Source organism: Cebus imitator, unplaced genomic scaffold (assembly GCF_001604975.1).
Source record: "Cebus imitator isolate Cc_AM_T3 unplaced genomic scaffold, Cebus_imitator-1.0 Scaffold112, whole genome shotgun sequence".
Classification (NCBI taxonomy): domain Eukaryota; kingdom Metazoa; phylum Chordata; class Mammalia; order Primates; family Cebidae; genus Cebus; species Cebus imitator.
This window is the reverse complement of record NW_016107427.1, coordinates 4,544,421-4,562,103: the sequence shown is the minus strand read 5'-3', so window position 1 is coordinate 4,562,103 and position 17,683 is coordinate 4,544,421. Positions and strand designations below refer to the sequence as shown.

General features: G+C 41.0%; 1 protein-coding gene across 2 annotated transcripts in view; it reads right to left on the bottom strand.

Annotated features, from left to right (window-relative positions):
• Positions 1 to 324: 324 nt before the first annotated feature.
• The window catches only part of ZBTB21 (zinc finger and BTB domain containing 21), a 23,728-nt gene continuing 6,369 nt past the window's right edge, over positions 325 to 17,683 (bottom strand). Inside the window, exons 2-3 of one of the 2 annotated variants that reach the window (XM_017538607.2) lie at positions 5,964 to 7,579; positions 325 to 5,360 (exon numbers count right to left, since the gene is read on the bottom strand). In XM_017538607.2, coding sequence (XP_017394096.1) covers positions 4,366 to 5,360; positions 5,964 to 7,566 — 2,598 coding nt within the window. In that variant the 5' untranslated portion in view covers positions 7,567 to 7,579 and the 3' untranslated portion in view covers positions 325 to 4,365. Of the gene's footprint in view, positions 7,580 to 17,683 lie in introns of both variants that reach the window. The other variant, XM_017538605.2, reaches the window with a different exon arrangement.

Here is a 17,683-nt window from a genome sequence, read left to right as displayed (position 1 = left end):
CCGAGTAGCTGGGACTACAGGTGCGCGCCACCATGCCCAGCTAATTTTTGTATTTTTAGTAGAGATGGGGTTTCACCTTGTTGACCAGGATGGTCTCGATCTCTTGACCTCGTGATCCACCCGCCTCGGCCTCCCAAAGTGCAACTGAGGCTTTAATACAATCTTAATTCTATAAGCAACCTGGAACAGGGGAAAATTAAATCTCTCACAACTCCTAAGTGGCTATTCACATTACCCAAATAGGAGGATTTTATCTTGACTTTCGTAAATGTAAATGCTGCAAATGGTTATTATCAAAGTACAAACCATACCAGTGAGACTGACTCAAAGCAAAATACAGTACAAATTTATTGACTCCAATTGTTCTTAGTAAACATTTAAGCAAAGCAGACAGACAACAGAATTGAATACAAATAAGCAATGGATTAACATTAGATAGAAATCCTATTTTACCATGAATTTTCAGTTCGAAAGAGCTTATTCCTAAGTAAAATTGAAAAATGACTTACTCTTGCTAAGGCATATGACAAAATATACAGAATTATAAAACCATTCATTTATTTTTCTTTTAACCATAAGCATATATTCAATGGAAAACTTGAAATAGCCTTGGACTAATGTTGAAAATTAGTATTAACTGAGTATAGCTGTGTGAAAAATCTGGACAGCACTAACAAATGATGAAAGAGCACTGAATTGTGTTACTTTAAAGATTTACAGTAAAATACTTTGGTTCCCAAAAGACTGTCTCTAAGAGGAACTTTTAAAAACACCTGACATTGTTAACTCATTTTTTTCTCCTCCAGAATCTAAACACCGACTTTGTTTTCTCCCCAGTCACATGGAAATGCCACAAGCCGGAGTACCCGCTGAGATGCACTGAAAGAGCCTATTAAAAATCACAAAAACATGAAACTTCTTAAAGTGCTAAAGCCACGAAAAGCCATAAATGAAAACCTATTTTTAAAACTTAAAGTTTAGTAGTCAGTGTTAAAAAACACTTTTAAAGAATGTGTTAGCATTATTTAAATTAATAATGCATTCCACAATTATTGCAGAAACATCACTGAGACATTGTAAATTGACAAACTGACTTGTAATCCAGTTAATTAGATAAAATTTATACAGAAATGTATTTGGAATTATACCTAATTACTTTTTACTAAGAAACTTCAAATAATTTTACTTCCTAAATTTCCAGATTACAGTTGTATACACACACGCATGCACGTGTGCGCAAATCCAATTGGAGGGGATAAAGGCCAACTTTGGATCTGTTCATTCTTACAACTCCCCCTCACCCTGATGGGACAGTCGGCCTTGTAGATGCAATCACACTGCACCTCAGTGAACGGACACATTTTATTCCTGTCTCACAGCAGCTACTCTCATTAGCACCGATGGAGCTACATACGGATTTAAAAGGTCACTAAGTGCTGGGGCATATTTTTACAGGCAAGGCTATAAACATTCCATTCCAAACCAGAAAACCAAGAACATCATACGTCTCCCCACAAATGCAAAGAACATCACTGCTGAATTGTTAATTTTTTGGTAAAATTATAAATGCCTACTAACTAGTTTTAAAGGTGAATATTCTACAAATCTTGAAGTATTACTATTAAAATGCACAATATTTGTTACCTCCATTGCTTACTTTGAGTGATAAAAACATGTTTTATGTTATTCCCTCCTTCTCCCACATAAAGAAAATGATTCAATATCACGTTCTTAGATTAACAAAGAATATATTAAAACATTTTACATTCTTTCCACAACTGCATAAAAAAGCAGGCATCCTGCATACTTACATGGAATGAGCTTTCTACATTTTCAAAATTAATTACAATCTTAAAGATATTTACATGAATATCTTCACTAGTTAATGAGTTGCAACAATTTAAGACCAACTTGTTTAACACCAAATATTTGCCTACTGGCTGAGATAAACATTCTTAAAAAACTTTACTCAATAATTAACATATCTTTCATTATTTTACTTCTTAACATTTAAAATAGTTATGAGTGGAAGCATATTTTTTGACCATCAAAATAAACTCTTTCAGCCTAATGCTTTTAAAGTACAGTATAAAAAGTAATAGAAAAACCAGAACTGCATTATAAATGCTTTTGGTTCAAAATTTTATTTGAAATCTTATATTCCTTGCCTAGACAAAAAAGTGAAGACAAAACACCAGTAATTTTTAAAATCTAAGATATGCAGAACCTATGTTTAGATCAAAAATATTTTTTTTTAGTGATTAACAATATTATTTTTAAAAAATTTTTGAAAATGTAGCATAAAGGTTCAAGTCCTGGGATACTAAATTTACAATGCCAAGATACTTTGTATCATGGAATTATCACTGATGGACACTCTAATGGCCATGTAGGTGATGACTACTCAGGGAAACTGTCTTCTTTTGAAGAAGTGACAGCTACCAAGATGATCAGAGTAAGAAATACCACATTATATAGGGAATGAATTCAATGTACAATAATCCTTCCTAATGTTTCATGTAAAGCCACATGCTTTAATCTTTAAAATGCATAGATTTCCTTAAGAAAACAAAGATGGCAAGAATCAATAACTGCAATTTATTTTCCCTTCTCCATCAAATTTAAGAATATGAAGTAACTACTAAAATATTGTGAGATTTTAGAGATTTTTCAAGTGAAAGAATGCAAGGCAAAATTTCGTATATAATGTCTATAAAATCAATCAGTATTTTATAAAAATGTCTGGTTCAATAAAAAATGAGAGTATCTTTCCTACCACTGGTATGGAATGTTGGTAATGAGATTGATGGGTACAGAGTTATCTTCTGCTAGAGTGCAAATTTAAAATTATTTCTTAATGATAGTTGACTTTTTTTAATCTGAAAGAACAGGCTGTGACACAAACTCAAGTCTAAGTTGGTATTACTTTCTTAAAAGGATTTTGTAGTTTCATTTTTTTATACATCTAACTCCCACCTCCACAAGTAAAAATTTTCCCTTTTGAAACACCACGTTGAAGTTTGGATAACCTACTGAAAGGCTTTCAATGACAAATTTTTATGTAGTATTCTTAGAAAAGCGCAAACCCCGCAGACCAAAATAAGTAGCTAAAACTAATTTTGGACCACTGATAGTGCTTTTAATACCTATTTTTGACATATTGAGCAATGATGTAGAGAATGGCCTTGCCAATGATTTTAACCACCGAACTCCCAACAAATTCTAAAAAATTGTCAAAAAAGACAAGAGAGGCAGGAAAATGTGTATCGTATATATTGTTCTTGGGAAGCATGTTGAAACTGCAGTTTCCTGAATCCTCTGCTCTGAATTCTCTGGAAATGGTAATTTATTATTTTAGATCAGCTGTGCTGACTCGAGTCTGCGATCTATTTAAATATATGTCCCCACCCTATTTGTTATACTAATGTTAAAATCAAAATTAGTGCCCTATGTTAGCTTTGTTTTTTGTCCTAACTACACTCAGATTTTCAATTTGTGACAGTATAATAAATCAGAGGAAATGAAACATTTGCAGTCCTTCAAATGCTGGTCTGAATTTAGATCGTGGTGCAGCGTATGTATAACATGGCACAAGTTTTTATTACAATGTCTATCACTACTGAAGCCCTTATAAACTTGCTATAGGGAACTTCCATAAATTATGTTTTCATTTCCTAGGTCTTTCACAGAGTTTAACTATCATTTATTATATTAAGTGACTGAGAGCAAGTTTTTGTTTATAAAAATCTAAGTGTTACTATTGCTGATTTAAATTTCTCACAACTTTCATACAAAAGGAAGTTCTACATGACCACAAAATACCAAATATTTATTTTCATCAAGTGTCAGGATAACTTTTTAAAGTTGAAATTTATTTTTTTTATTGCTAAAGTAGTCTAAGATCTAAATCAATACTGCAAACTACTCCACTTCTTCCTGATATATTTTGGACTTAAGAACATGGTTAAGATTTAACTAGAACTCAAGTGTCTAAAATAATCAAAAGAAAGAATACTTTGACAGTATTCCACTAATTACAAATCAGTAGAAAACCAGAAACCTCAATTAATGATTATACTGACACCATGGAATGAGGAACCATGCACACAATCAAGACTAATCCAATTTCAACATTAATGAAATCAAACCATCTTGTTCTTATAAGTTCCAGAACCACAATATTTTAAAGGGTATATTTCTAAAGTTGATTAAGAACGTTACTAAGTAATTATCAATTTGTCTGAAACTTAACTTCAAGCATATCCATTTCCAACCTTTATTATTCTTGCAAAAAATATTTTGTTTCTCATGACACATTTCACAATTCGGGTTGAAATTTCTTAATACGTAAAAAGTGTTGGTTTTTCAATTGTGCGTTTGTTCGTGACTCCAAAGACTAAACGCAGTCTTGAATGTCCTGTGGCAAAGTTTACACATAAACTGTCTTTTAAATGTGATTGCTGAAAGGGGTGGGGCATGGTAAAAAAGGGTGTCTGATTCTTGGGGCACAAACAATTTTTCTGTGGCTGGAGTTGGGTTTTCGGATAGGCTTGTGGGGCTGTCAGGCTCCAAGGGCTGGATCTTGGGCAGTGGTGGTGGTGGTGGCAGAGGTGGTGGAGAGGGAGAGTTTGTGGGAACAGGGCACACCTCAGATTCCTTATGTGCCGGTTCCTCTGAAGCCTGAGACATATGCGACTGGAAGTGACTCCAGAGTCGAAAATTAGTACGAAAAGCTTTGTTGCACACGTGACAAATAAATGGTTTCACAGAGCACAGAAGCTCCTGGTGACGCTCCAGCTGCTTGTGTACTGTGAACATCTTCCCACACTTCTCGCAGGGCCACAGGCTGGCTTCTTTGCTAGGACCTGCTTCTTTGGGGGCTGTGCTGGCCTCAGGTGCCTCTTCCTCAGCCTCCTCCACAGGCTCTTCCTTGACTTGAATTTTCAGTTGCTTGGAAAGACTAAGGTCTTCAGGGAGACAAGAGGAATCTTCCGAGTCAAAGTTAACTTGCTCTGAAGAATCACTGAACACGTTGTCATCTTTTGTGGTGACAATGTGGTTTACTTTATTGGGTTCAGGCTGGGACTGGGGCCTTGAAGAACCAGTCACATCACCGTTGTGGTCCAAAACGGGCAAAGAAAAGTTTTCGGTGGGTGCCATGTTGTTCTGATTATGGACTTCAACCTGGTGCCGCCAGATGCTGAAAGAGGACTTGAAGGTGCGCATGCACTCGAGGCAGGTCAGCTTCTTATACTCACACTTGCTCTCGTGTTCCTGCTTCAGCTCGGGTGAGAAAAACCTGAGGCTGCAGTAAGGGCAGACGGCCGCATTCCGGCATAGCCGCTCGTGGCTTCCTTGCTCTAGGAGAGAAGAGAGCTTAGCATTACAGAGGCGGCACTGGTAAACCTCCTTGTTTTCTACTGGACTTGCAAGAGGAGCATGCTCTTTTGGTTTAGCAACTTTATTTACTCCAAGGGGTTTTTCTCCTGGATGCATTTTTATGTGCTGCTTAAATTGAGAGAGAAAGCGGTACGCTTTTCCGCAGTAAGTACAAATGTAAGCTCCTTTGGCTCGAGATCTCAAGTTCCTCTTGATGACTTGCTGTGCTTGGGAGCTACTCTGTCCCTGAAAACCAGGCTTGCCGCGCCTTAACTTAATGATCAGGGCCTTCTTAATTTCTCTCTCTCTCACTATGTCAATCAGCTTTCTTTGGAATTTTTCATCCAAAACAGCATGTGAACTAGAGGCTGGTGATGGGTTCTTCACTATGCCGTGTTGGGTCTGACAGTGTGTCCACACTTTGAAGTTGGTGTGAAACCTCTTGTGACAGATGTCACAAGCGTAGGGCTTTTCTGGGTTATGGTACATGTTAACGTGACGGTGAAGACCTGCTGTTGATCTAAAGATCTTAAGGCAATGTTTGCATTTAAATTTTTTGTTTGGTCTCGTCCCCTCCAACTCACCAAATTCATCTTTATTCAAATCAGAATCTGGAAAATCAGCATCAAGGAGACTAGGGCTTGAGCCTTCCTCAAAATTATCTTCCGACACAGGAGGCCCGTGCTCATTCACCTTTAGCTTCTTAAATGGCAATCTTCGGTCCGCCTGGAACCTCCTTTTTGCTGGGAGTCTGCTCATGTCTTTTTGGTCATCTTCTGTTTTCAGAGACAGGTCTCTCGTGACCAACGGAGATGAGGCAGCTGCTGTTGCTGCCCCATCTCCCACAGTGACGCGGATGATGTCCGAGGGGTCCGACAGCGGGCTGCTGGGCTCGGTCTTTATGCGCACCTCAGTCACAGGGGAGGCTCCCTCCCTGTCTGTCGACTGAGAAGCACTAAAGGACCTGAGGCGGTGTGGTTGTAGCACTTGAGGCCTGTCATCTAGGGCTGTTTTTTCACTACAATCTTTTAAAGATGACTTTTGAGATAAAGCACACAACACATTCCCTGGTGCATCATTGGACACCGAAGATGATCCCTGGGAAGACTTCAAGTCTATGGAGGGTGAATACACAGGAACCTGGCTATCCATCGACAATGACCGTCTGAGGAGACTCTTAACAAGCGGGCCACTCCTGTCAATGCTTTGGTTTCCAGAACCAGATCCACTGGATGGGATCACTAAGCCTAACTTTGAATAGTACAACAAGTTTCTATCTTCACCTTGACCACTTCCTTTGTTAGTTTCTTTTAATAGATAGGGAGTCTCTGATGAGCTACAAAGAGACAAAACAGGTGGCCGTGGTCTCTTCAAAGCCAGCTCTAGAGCTTTTCCTTTTGGAAGCTGACCACTCACACCTGGCTTATCATCCATAGCTTCTCTGTCTTGCAGAGGCTTTGAAGGCAATACTGCATTTCTTTTCACCAAACTGATTCTATTAGGATCATCCAAAGATCCAGAATGCTCAAGAGACTTTGCATATCCCACAGAACTATCTTTCGGCCAACTCTTTTCAGTTAATGACAAATTATGAAGTGGTTCAATTGGTTTGGGGACATGTGGCTTATTGGTATTAGCCTTGACTGCAATGCTAGGAGAGGGCCGGGAAGTATGGCTTACATCGGGTTGATTTTGACTAACAGTTTTTCCTTGTGCTTCATTTCTACTTTGACAAACAATGACACTTCTCTTTTGAGAACTGTTTTCATCGTCTTCTACAAACACTTTTTTTCTATTAGGACACGTTGGAAAGGGGGCTTGAGGTGTTTTAGAAACGATGTTAGTCAGAAAGGAAATCCCAAGACTATAGCCAAGTTCTTGCACAGCAGCAAGACTGCTCTTCTCAACAAACAGAGAGGAAGAATAAATGTAGTTTAAAACATTATCAAAAGCATCTGGCTCACAGAAGTCAAGCTGAAATACAGTTTGTGACTCATTTTCCTTATTTGTGAACAAACTCTGAAAGTATTCGCTGCTGGCAGCCAAGACATTTTTATGAGCTCGGAACTTCTGGTCTCCAACAATCAGCAGCACATCACACAGCTGTCCTTTGAGACGCTCCTCATTCAGGGCACTTAGGAGAGAAATGGCGTGTGCTGGGTTGATATAATGCAGTAATCCCTCCATGGCTTGAATTTACCTAAAAGACAAAATGTAAAATTACTACAGAAAATGCAGTGAAAAGTTCCCCATGGAATGAAGGGCTCCTCAAGAGCAGGAAACATCAGCTGTCTTTGCATAGGTGCTAATATTTAGCAGACCATAGGCTGACAGAAGCTTTATGAATGAACAATCTTATTTAAATAATGGTGAAAATGTAAAATAAGTCTTGTGGTTTAAGCAGGTCCTCATTAAAATGGAAGAACTGCAGGAACTATAACATAGGTATTTGTATACCATCAAAAAGGCTGCCAGAACTTGATGGGTGGATATGGAAGCAATATTTGAAAATAAAAGTTCATTATTTAGGGTCCTTATCCATATGATGCTTGGCTCTATTCCTTATCAATTCAGAAAACAAGTATGAATTATCAAAACCCCTGAAGTCTATAATTCTGAAAGAAAATTGGTTGTATTACTATATATACACTCAAACATAATGTGAACTGTTAACAATTGGTTGCAAAGCAGGTCTTGAGACCCTTATCTTTTATTTTAACGAGACAGGGTATGTCTCTGTCACCCAGGCTGGAAAGCGGTGGCACCATGATGGCTCACTGCTGCCTCAACCTCCAGGGCTGAAGCAATCCTCTCACCTCAGCCTCCTGAGAAGCTAGAACCACAAGCACATGCCACCTTGCCTGGTGATATGGTTTGGTTGTGTCCCCACCAAATCTCCTCTTGAACTGAAGCTCCCACAATTCCCACATGTCGTGGGAAGGACCCAGTGGAAGGTAACTGAATGACAGGGTGGGTCTTTCCCATGCTGTTCTCATGATATAAGTCTCACGAGAGTTGATGGTTTTATAGAGGAGTTCCCCTGCACAAGTTCTCTCTTCCCTGCTGCCATGTGAGATGTGACTTGCTCCTCCTTGCTTTCCACCATGATTATAAGGCCTCCCCAACATGGAACTGTGAGTCCACTGAACCTCTTTCTCTTTGTAAGTTACCCAGTCTTGGGTATGTCTTTATTAACAGCAAGAAAATGGACTAATACAGTAAATTGGTACCAGTAGAGTGGGGTGCTGTTGAAAAAATACCCAAAAATGTGGAAGCTACTTTGGAACTGGGTAACAGGTAGAGGCTGAAACAATTTAGAGGACTCAGAAGACAGGAACATGTGGGAAAGTTTGGAACTCCCTAGAGACTTGTTGAATGGCTTTGATCAAAATGCTGATAATGATATGAACAATGAAATCCAGGCCAAGGTGGTCTCAGATGGAGAAGAGGAACTTGTTGGGAACCGGGGCAAAGGGCACTCTTGTTATGTTTTAGCAAAGAGACTGGCAGCATTTTGTCCCTGCCTTAGAGATCTGTGGAACTTTTAACTTGAGAGATGATTTATGGTATCTGGCAGAAGCTATTTCTAAGCAGCAAAGCATTCAAGAGGTGACTCAGATGCTGTTAGAGGCATTACATTTTATCAGGGAAGCACAGCATAAAAGTTTGGAGAAGTTGCAGCCTGACAGTGCGACAGAAAAGAAAATCCCATTTTCTGAGGAGGAATTCAAGCTGGCTGCATAAATTTGCATAAGTAAAGAGGAGCTGAATGTTAATCATCAAGACAATGGGGAAAATGTCTCCAGGGCACGCCAGAGACCTTTGCTGCTGCCCCTGCCATCACAGGCCCAGAGGCCTAGGAGGAAAAAATGGTTTTGCGGGCCAGGCCCAGGACCCCTTTCTGTGTGTAGCCTAGGAACTTGGTGCTCTGTGTCCCAGGTGCTCTAGCTGTGGCAGAAAGGAGCCAAGGTGCAGCTTGGGCTGTGGCTTCAGATGGTGTAAGCTCCAAGCCTTGGAAGCTTCCATGTGGTGTTGGGCCTGCAGGTATGCAGAAGTCAAGAATTGAGGTTTGGGAACCTCCATCTAGATTTCCGAGGATGTATAAAAACATCCGGATGTTCAGAAGAAGTTTGCTGCAGGGCTGTGTCCCCTTAATGAGGGGCCATGGAAAACTTCTGCTAGGGCAGTGCAGAAAGGAAACGTGGGGCTGAAGCTCCCACACAGAGTCCCCACTGGGGCACTGCCTAGTGGAGCTGTGAGAAGAGAGCCACCATCCTCCAGACCCCAGAATACTAGATCCACTGACAGCAGGCACCATGTGCCTGGAACAGCCACAGACACTCAACACCAACCCATGAAAGTAGCCAGGAGCAGGGGCTTTACCTTGCAAAGCCACAGGGGTGGAGATGCCCAGGACTGAGGGAACCCACCTCTTACATCAGTGTGACCTGGATGTGAGACACAGAGTCAAGGGAGATCATTTTGGAGCTTTGAGATTTGATTGCCCCACTGGATTTTGGACTTGCTGGGGCCTGTAGTGTCTTTGTCTTGGCCAATTTCTCCCATTTGGAATGGCTGTATTTACCCAATGCCTGTACCCCCACTGTATCTGGGAAGTAATTAACTTGGTTTTGACTTTGCAGGCTCACACGCAAAGGGACTTGCTTTGTCTCAGATGAGACTTTGGACTGTGGACTTTTGAGTTAATGCTGAAATTAGTTAAGACTCTGGGGGACTGTTGGGAATGTATGGCTGGTTTTGAAATGTGAGGACATGAGATTTGGAAGGGGCCAGGGGTGGAATGATATGGATTGGCTATGTCCCCAGCCAAATCTCGTCTTGAATTGTAGCTCCCACAATTCCCCATGTCTGGGAGGGACCCAGGGAAAGGTAACTGAATCATGGGGGCAGGTCTTTCCCATGCTGTTCTTGTGATAGTAAGTCTTAGGAGATCTGATAGTTTTATAAAGAGGAGTTCCCCTGCACGAGTTCTCTCTTCCCTGCCGCCACGTGAGATGTGACTTGCTCCTCGTCTTCTGCCATCATTATAAGGCCTCCCTAGCCATGTGGTACTGTGAGTCCACTGAACCTCTTTTTGTTTGTAAGTTATCCAGTCTCAGGCATGTCTTTATTAGCATCATGAAAATAAACTATTTTCTTTCTTTTTCTTTTTTTTTTTGAGACGGAGTTTCGCTCTTGTTGCCCAGGCTGGAGTGCAATGGCGCGATCTTGGCTCACTGCAACCTCCGCCTCCTGGGTTCAGGCAATTCTCCTGCCTCAGCCTCCTGAGTAGCTGGGATTACAGGCACGTGCCACCATGCCCAGCTAATTTTTTGTATTTTTAGTAGAGACAGGGTTTCACCATGTTGACCAGGATGGTCTCGATCTCTTGACCTCGTGATCCACCCGCCTTGGCCTCCCAAAGTGCTGGGATTACAGGCTTGAGCCACCGCGCCCGGCCTCTTTTTCTTTTTTTTTAAAGAAATGGGACCTCACTATGTTGCCCAAAGTGGTCTCCAACTCCTGGGCTCAAGAGATCCTCCTGGCCAGGGGTGGTGGCTCACGCCTGTAATCTGAGCACTTTGGGAGGCTGAGGCGGGTGGATCACAGGGTCAGGAGATCAAGATCATCCTGGCTAACATGATGAATCCCTGTCTCTACTGAAAAAGTAGCTGGGCGTGGTGGCACGTGCCTGTAATCCCAGCGCTTCAAGAGGCTGAGGCAGAAGAATCACTTGAATCAAGGAGTCGGAGGTTGCAGTGAGCCAAGAATGCGCCACTGTACTACAGCCTAGCCATACAGCAAGACTCCGTCTCAAAAAAAAAAAAAAAAACAAAAAAAAAACGAGATCCTCCCACTTCAGCCTCCCAAAATGTTGGGATTACAGGCATGAGCCACTGAGCTCAGCCAAGAGACCAAGCAGATCACTTGAGGTCAGAAGCTCAAGATCAGCCTGGCCAACATGGTGAAATCCCACCTCTACTAAAAATACAAAAATTAGCCAGGTTAGTGGCATGCACCTGTAATCCCAGCAACTTAGGAGGCTGAAGCATGAGAATCGCTTGAGCCTGTGAGGCAGAGGCTACAGTGAACCAAAATTGAGCCACTGCACTCCAGCAACAGAGCAAGACTCTATCTCCAAAAAAAAAAAAAAAAAAAAAAAAAAAAAAAAAAAAAAAAAAAAAAAAAAAAAAAAAAGATGGGAAGTATTAAAGAATAAAGGAAACTAGCCTGGCTCTAAATTTAATTAAAGAGTTTAAACTGAGATTTCACTGAAATTCTCTTCAAATCTAAAAATAAGAAGAGGAGGCCTAGTGGCAGAGTGCAAGCTCTGGGGCCAGACACTTGAGTTGAGACGCCAGCTCCTTGCAGGCTGGCTGATGGTCCTTGGGTGTTTCTATTAGCCTCTCAGTGTGGCAGGTTCCTCACGTGAGATGGGAATGACAACTGTGCCCTCTTCTTGCAGGGCTGTTGCAAAGAGTTCATCTAAAGAAAACTCAACAAATGTTATGCAGTTAACTTTCAGAAATTGCAGGATTAAAAGGCATCTAACTCAGCATCAAAGGAACAAGGCAGATTAGCCTGATTATACTCTTGATACAGACAAAGCCATTTCATGCAGAGACAATGCCTGACTCCCTGCATTTGACCCTTCACTTAGGCTTCTGTTCCTCTAACACCTCATCCTTTTCATTTTTTTTTAAAGATGGGGTCTCGCCCTTTTGCCCAGGCTGGAGTGTAATGGCTCAATCTTGGCTCACTGCAACCTCTGCCTCCCAGGTTCAAGCAATTCTCCTGCCTCAGCCTTCTGAGTAGCTGGTATTACGGTTATGCACCACCATGCCCAGCTAATTTTTGTATTTTAAGTAGAGACAGGGTTTCACCATATTGGCTAGGCTGATCCTGAACTCCTAACCTCACAGGATCTGCCCACCTTGGCCTCCCAAAGTGCTGGGATTACAGGCATGAGCCATCACGCCCAGCTCATTCCTTTTATTTTATAATGCCATATTTTCTTTCAAACATTGTTAAGACATTTATTTTTAAGGGTCCCAAGTAACTAAGAATATTTGTGACAGTTTTATCTTTCCCTAGAGGGCAAACTATAGATGAACCAAACTTGATTCCAGCACATTTATAGGTTATCTTCTGGCCCTTCCTGGTTACCCCAGCTGCCAGGCTCTTCAGAAGAACCCAGAGTCTCCTAGGCTGACAACCTGGGAGTGGCCACATGAGGTATACAATTTCTTCTGACTCTCTGCTAAGATGCAACTCAATTTAATGGATTCAGACACAGGACTTTGCTTCTACGGATGATGCCTTTAGCCTGTCCACAAATAACTGCTTTGCTCAGACTGTACTAAGTTTCTGTCCATTCCTGCCTACCATCCTTTCAAAGTAAACGGCAAATTTTAATTCCTCTTTTTGTTTTTTTAAATTCATTTGTGAATGCTTAATAATTTCCCTTCCTTTTTCTTCTCTGTTAGTCATTTAAGTTTTCCTTAATCCTACTATACTTTCTTTACATCTATTTGTATAAAGAAACCCTTACCATCTTTTACAGAGGTCAGCAAAAAAATAAATAAGTGTATAATGTTACACATGATTGACTCAGCTGGGCACTGAGCATTTTTCACCACTAATAATTTTTGACAAAGCTAGTTCAGATGTTGCCACAGGGAAAAGCAACAGATACAGAATTAAAGGCTTGGGCAAGTCTTTGTCAAAAGGGGTTCTTAAACTCAATTTGGTGGTTTAAAACTAGCAATTAAAAAATAAATGACTAGGAGAGAGTAGAAAATGTCAGAAGGCTAATTATGAGCTTGAGAAACTTTTGTTTCTATTATATATATGTACCTATCCACATAAACAAGCATGGACTGGATTGAGAAGTAAAATGTATTCTTTCCTGTGGGTCAATCAAGATATTTTGAGAGCCAGTGTTCTAGGCTAACCAACCTCTCTGAGCCTCGGTCTACCTCACTATAAAATAAGCTGAATACTAGCAGCCACTACATAATGCTATTGTGGGAAATAAATAAGGTATTAATAATGGTCTCTACCACTCATACACAGTACCTAACTGTACCAGGAACTTCTCACGTCATTCATTCATCAAAATGGGATCAGAGATGTGAAAGATGCGAGCGATGAGCCATAGAGATAAATGGAGGAAGAACATCACAACAAAGGGAGAAGCTAAGGCAACAGCAGAGCTAGAGCAGTGAGTGCTGGGAGTCATGCAAGAGACCATCTGAGAGGCATTAAGCAGAAAGACTGTCTAGGGCTGGGAGCCCTCCAGAAGAACTTTATTTTTCACCATGGATGAAATGGGCAGCCATTGGAAGATTCTGAGCAGAGGGATGACAAAGACCTGAATTATGTTTCTAAACAATTGCTCTGGCTCTGTTGTTGAGATTAGACAACAGAGGATAGGCTAGGGTGGAAGCTGCAGGCCAGCTTGCAGTCCACTGTAATGACCCAGATGAGACAGTATGGTGGCTGGGACCAGGGTGGTGGCAATGGAGGTAAAGTCAGTCATCAGGATGTCTAGTGGACAGACTGCAGGAGAAAACAGAAGGTGAGCAGTTAAGGATTCTGCCAAAATAACTGGAAGGGCATTCTTAGGAAAAATGGGAGTTTGACAGAAAAATCAGGAGTTCAGATTTTTTAAAGAGGTCAGTTTTGATATCCTACATGTGAGCAGCAACCTGTTCATTGATGTTCCCTTTATGAGCCTCCATCTCTGCCTTATTCTCCCTACTTCCTTTCTTGTGCTTCCCGGGATCACTTCCCAAATAAACATCTACATCTGAATCCCTGTCTTGGGGTCTGCTTTTAGGGGAATCCAAACTAAGACACAAAGAACCTGAAGCACAGGTAAAGACTAACCACTTCACACTAAAACCTCCCCTTGGTTTAGAGTGAACACTAAACCAAGGGGAGTTTTCTACATCCTTCGACATGAAGCAAACGGTGCTGCATAGACCATATGCACCCTGTGGCTAAAAAGCAACATTTGTATCACTTTTGTTTAGAAACGTTCCTTCTTTATAGATCATTCAAAGTATCATGATAGTATTTCTGCTCTAGTCACTGCTTCAGATTTCTTGGATCACGGGTTTCTATCTTCTTTGGATGAAAACATCCATGAACTAGGGGACAATAATAAAGTCACTCAGAGTTAAGTTTTAAGAGAAATACTCACTGTCCCTGAAAATTATTGGGGACTTAAAACTTAATTTTCCTATAACCTCCATTTAGAGTCATCAATGAGACCACCTGCCTGCAAAGTGCCTCAGAATGTCCAAATGCCTGATACTCAGTGCAGAATAACTATTTTCCATTCCATTTAGTAGAACAGTAAATAGGTACTTAATAACAGCTAAAATTTGGGTATTTATTCTGTCACATACACAAAAGTAAACACTTTTTATGTATTAACTCAGTATTTACACGAACCCTAGGAGGTAGATACAATTATTATCCCCATTTTACAGATGAGGAAACTGAGGTACAGAAGGTTAAGAAACATGCTCAACGTTACACAGATAATAAGTAGAAGGGCAGGATTCACATCAGCTGGCTTGGCTCCAGACGCTAAGCTCTTGACCCCTACATGATACTGCCTCCAGTTTCCTCTTCCAATTCTCATATCATCTTCTGAACTAGACACTGCCATCAATCTTGTTTTACAAATGAGAAAACGGAGGCACTGAGAGGTCAAGTTATTTGCCTAAGGTCACCCAAATGGTTATAGATTTATAGCTAGCATCTGTCTGGTGTGTGTAAGAACCCTTCTAGACATGGAAGATATCAATTTAACAAGTATGGCTTGGCCTTATGGAGCTTAAGGTCTTGTGCAGGAAAAGGACAAGTCAATTTCAATTAATCAGCCTACTCCAGTATGCTGAGCAGTAGATAGGATACTGGCAGAGGTAGGGATGCAGTATGGATGACAGGCATCAGAACCAGGTAAGATGGTGGCCAGGAAGGGCTTTCTACGAACAAAGTCCTATAGGGAATGACAGGTAGGAAGAATGAAGGGCATTTCAAAGAACGAGTATTTATTTTCCATTCCATTCAGTAGAACAGTAACTAGGCACTTAATAACAGCTAAAATTTGGGAGCTTATTCCGTCACATACACAAAAGTAAACGCTTTTTATGTATTAGCTCAATATTTACATCAACCCTAGGAGTTAGGTACTATTATCATCTCCATTCCACAAATGAGAAAACTGAGGCACAGAGGGTTAAGTAACATGCTCAACGTCATACAGACAGTAAGTAGCAGAGCAGGATTCACATCAGCTGGCTTGGCTGCAGTACATGCAACACCACAGAGACAAGACAGAGCAAGAGGAATCTAAGGGAACCACAGGTGACTTTGTCTGGTGAAATCTAAGGGTACACATAGGGGAGGAAACACCTATGAGGTTGGAGGAAGATGGAGGTATGAGTGCTTTGGGGGCTAAAATAGGTCATCTACTGTTGATTCTCCCCAGTACCCCAGGATCTAGAGACTCTAGATGTCTAGAGATAGGAGAAAGAGGTAGCTGGGAGATGCAGATCCCTCACCTTCACGTTAAGGCCCTTGCTTTCACATTTTAACTCAATTAAGCTTTGAAAACAGTATACCCTTTCCTACTCTGGCTGGAAACAGACAATTAACATAGTGAATTTTTGTGTTTTAATGACGGTGTATTTATTGAGTTTAACAATTACCTAAAAATATAAAATGCTCCATTAGGAATGTTAAGAAAAAGGGGGAAATCACAACTGCTGAAGATCACGAGATAATCCAGCAAAATTCTGTGGCTGGTGGCTGTGCAGACTGAATCCTCAAAAACTTTTGATTTCTCTGCTCTTCTGCCCTCAGATAAGACGAGCTCTGTTGCTGGGTATACTTTTCCTCAGTGTATTTTTCAAAACAAGACTCATAAGTTTGCTGGCACATCACTCCAAATTTCCATGCAGGTTTTCATTATGAGTAATCAGGGCCTCCAACTTACAGAAGCAGCACATCTTACACATAAACATGCACTGCTGCCACCACCATCTGCACCTCTCCTTTCCACGGCTCATCTCTACCTGACTCATCACGGCAGAAGTTCTGCCACTTCAGTCATGGCGGAAAAACCTTGGAGCTCTTAAAAAACAAGTGGGTGAAACTTGGAAGAAAAGGTCTATTTATGAGCAAAAGAAAAAGCTAAGAGGAAAACCCCTCAGGAAAACCAGTTTCTGAAATAGGGCCGGCTTGCTTATCACTTTGATCCTCACACACAAATAGCTTCCCAAAGCCTGCCTAGATTGTTTCTACTTCATGTTTTCTGAAATTTCAAAATGATAGAATCTTTATGGTTAACAGCTAACAGAGGACCTTACAGTTCCATGGAAAAGCCTTTCAAATCAGTCTACTTGTCTCAAATCCTGGTTCTGCCAGCTATTAGGCATGTAACTTTCTAAAGATGACTCCACCTTTCTGAGTACTAGTTTCCTTACCTGTTAAACATAGCTAACACTACCCACCACATAGGATTTTTATGAAGGACAAAAGAGGCAACATGTTTGAGAGCCCCAGTATGTTCAGCACTTCCCATGTGGCACACGCACATCTTCCTTTCTTCTCTTCTTCCTCTCATAGATGCTGGTGTGGGCCTGCTATTCACCATGTATCACAAGAGGTGCTGGTGCTGCGGAGATGAGTAACTGGCCTGCTTCTTGTTCTCCAGTAGCTCACATTTCCATGGTATGACAGACAATAATTAATGAAGGATGTAAAGAATGCTATGGGTACACTGATTTCAGGAAGCAATATATTTGGCCTGGGGGAAGAAGGGTGGATGAGTGAACAGTGGGAACACCAAGGAAGGCTTGGACTCATCACTCACTTGACAATTATAATACAAGCTGAATATCTCTAATCCAAAAACTCAAAACTTTCTGAGCAACAACATGATGCACAAAGGGAAGGTTCATTACAGCATTTTGGATTTTTGGATAAGGGATGCTGAACCAGTGGGTATAATGCAAATATTTCAAAAACCCAAACAATCTGAAATCTGAAACACTTCTAAGTCCCAAGCATTTCAGATAAGGGATGCTCAACCTGTAATACTAAAGGTTCCATTTTTTACATTTCTCCTACAGACACTTTTCAGACATACTCATCTGACCTTGCTGGGGCTTAAAAACTTCAAGGGCTTGTTCTGGCCTCAAGTTCCAATTCCCTGGAGTGGCTACGAAACCCTTCCCAACTGGATTCCAAAAGATTATTTCATAGTACCACTTCAAATTCCTTA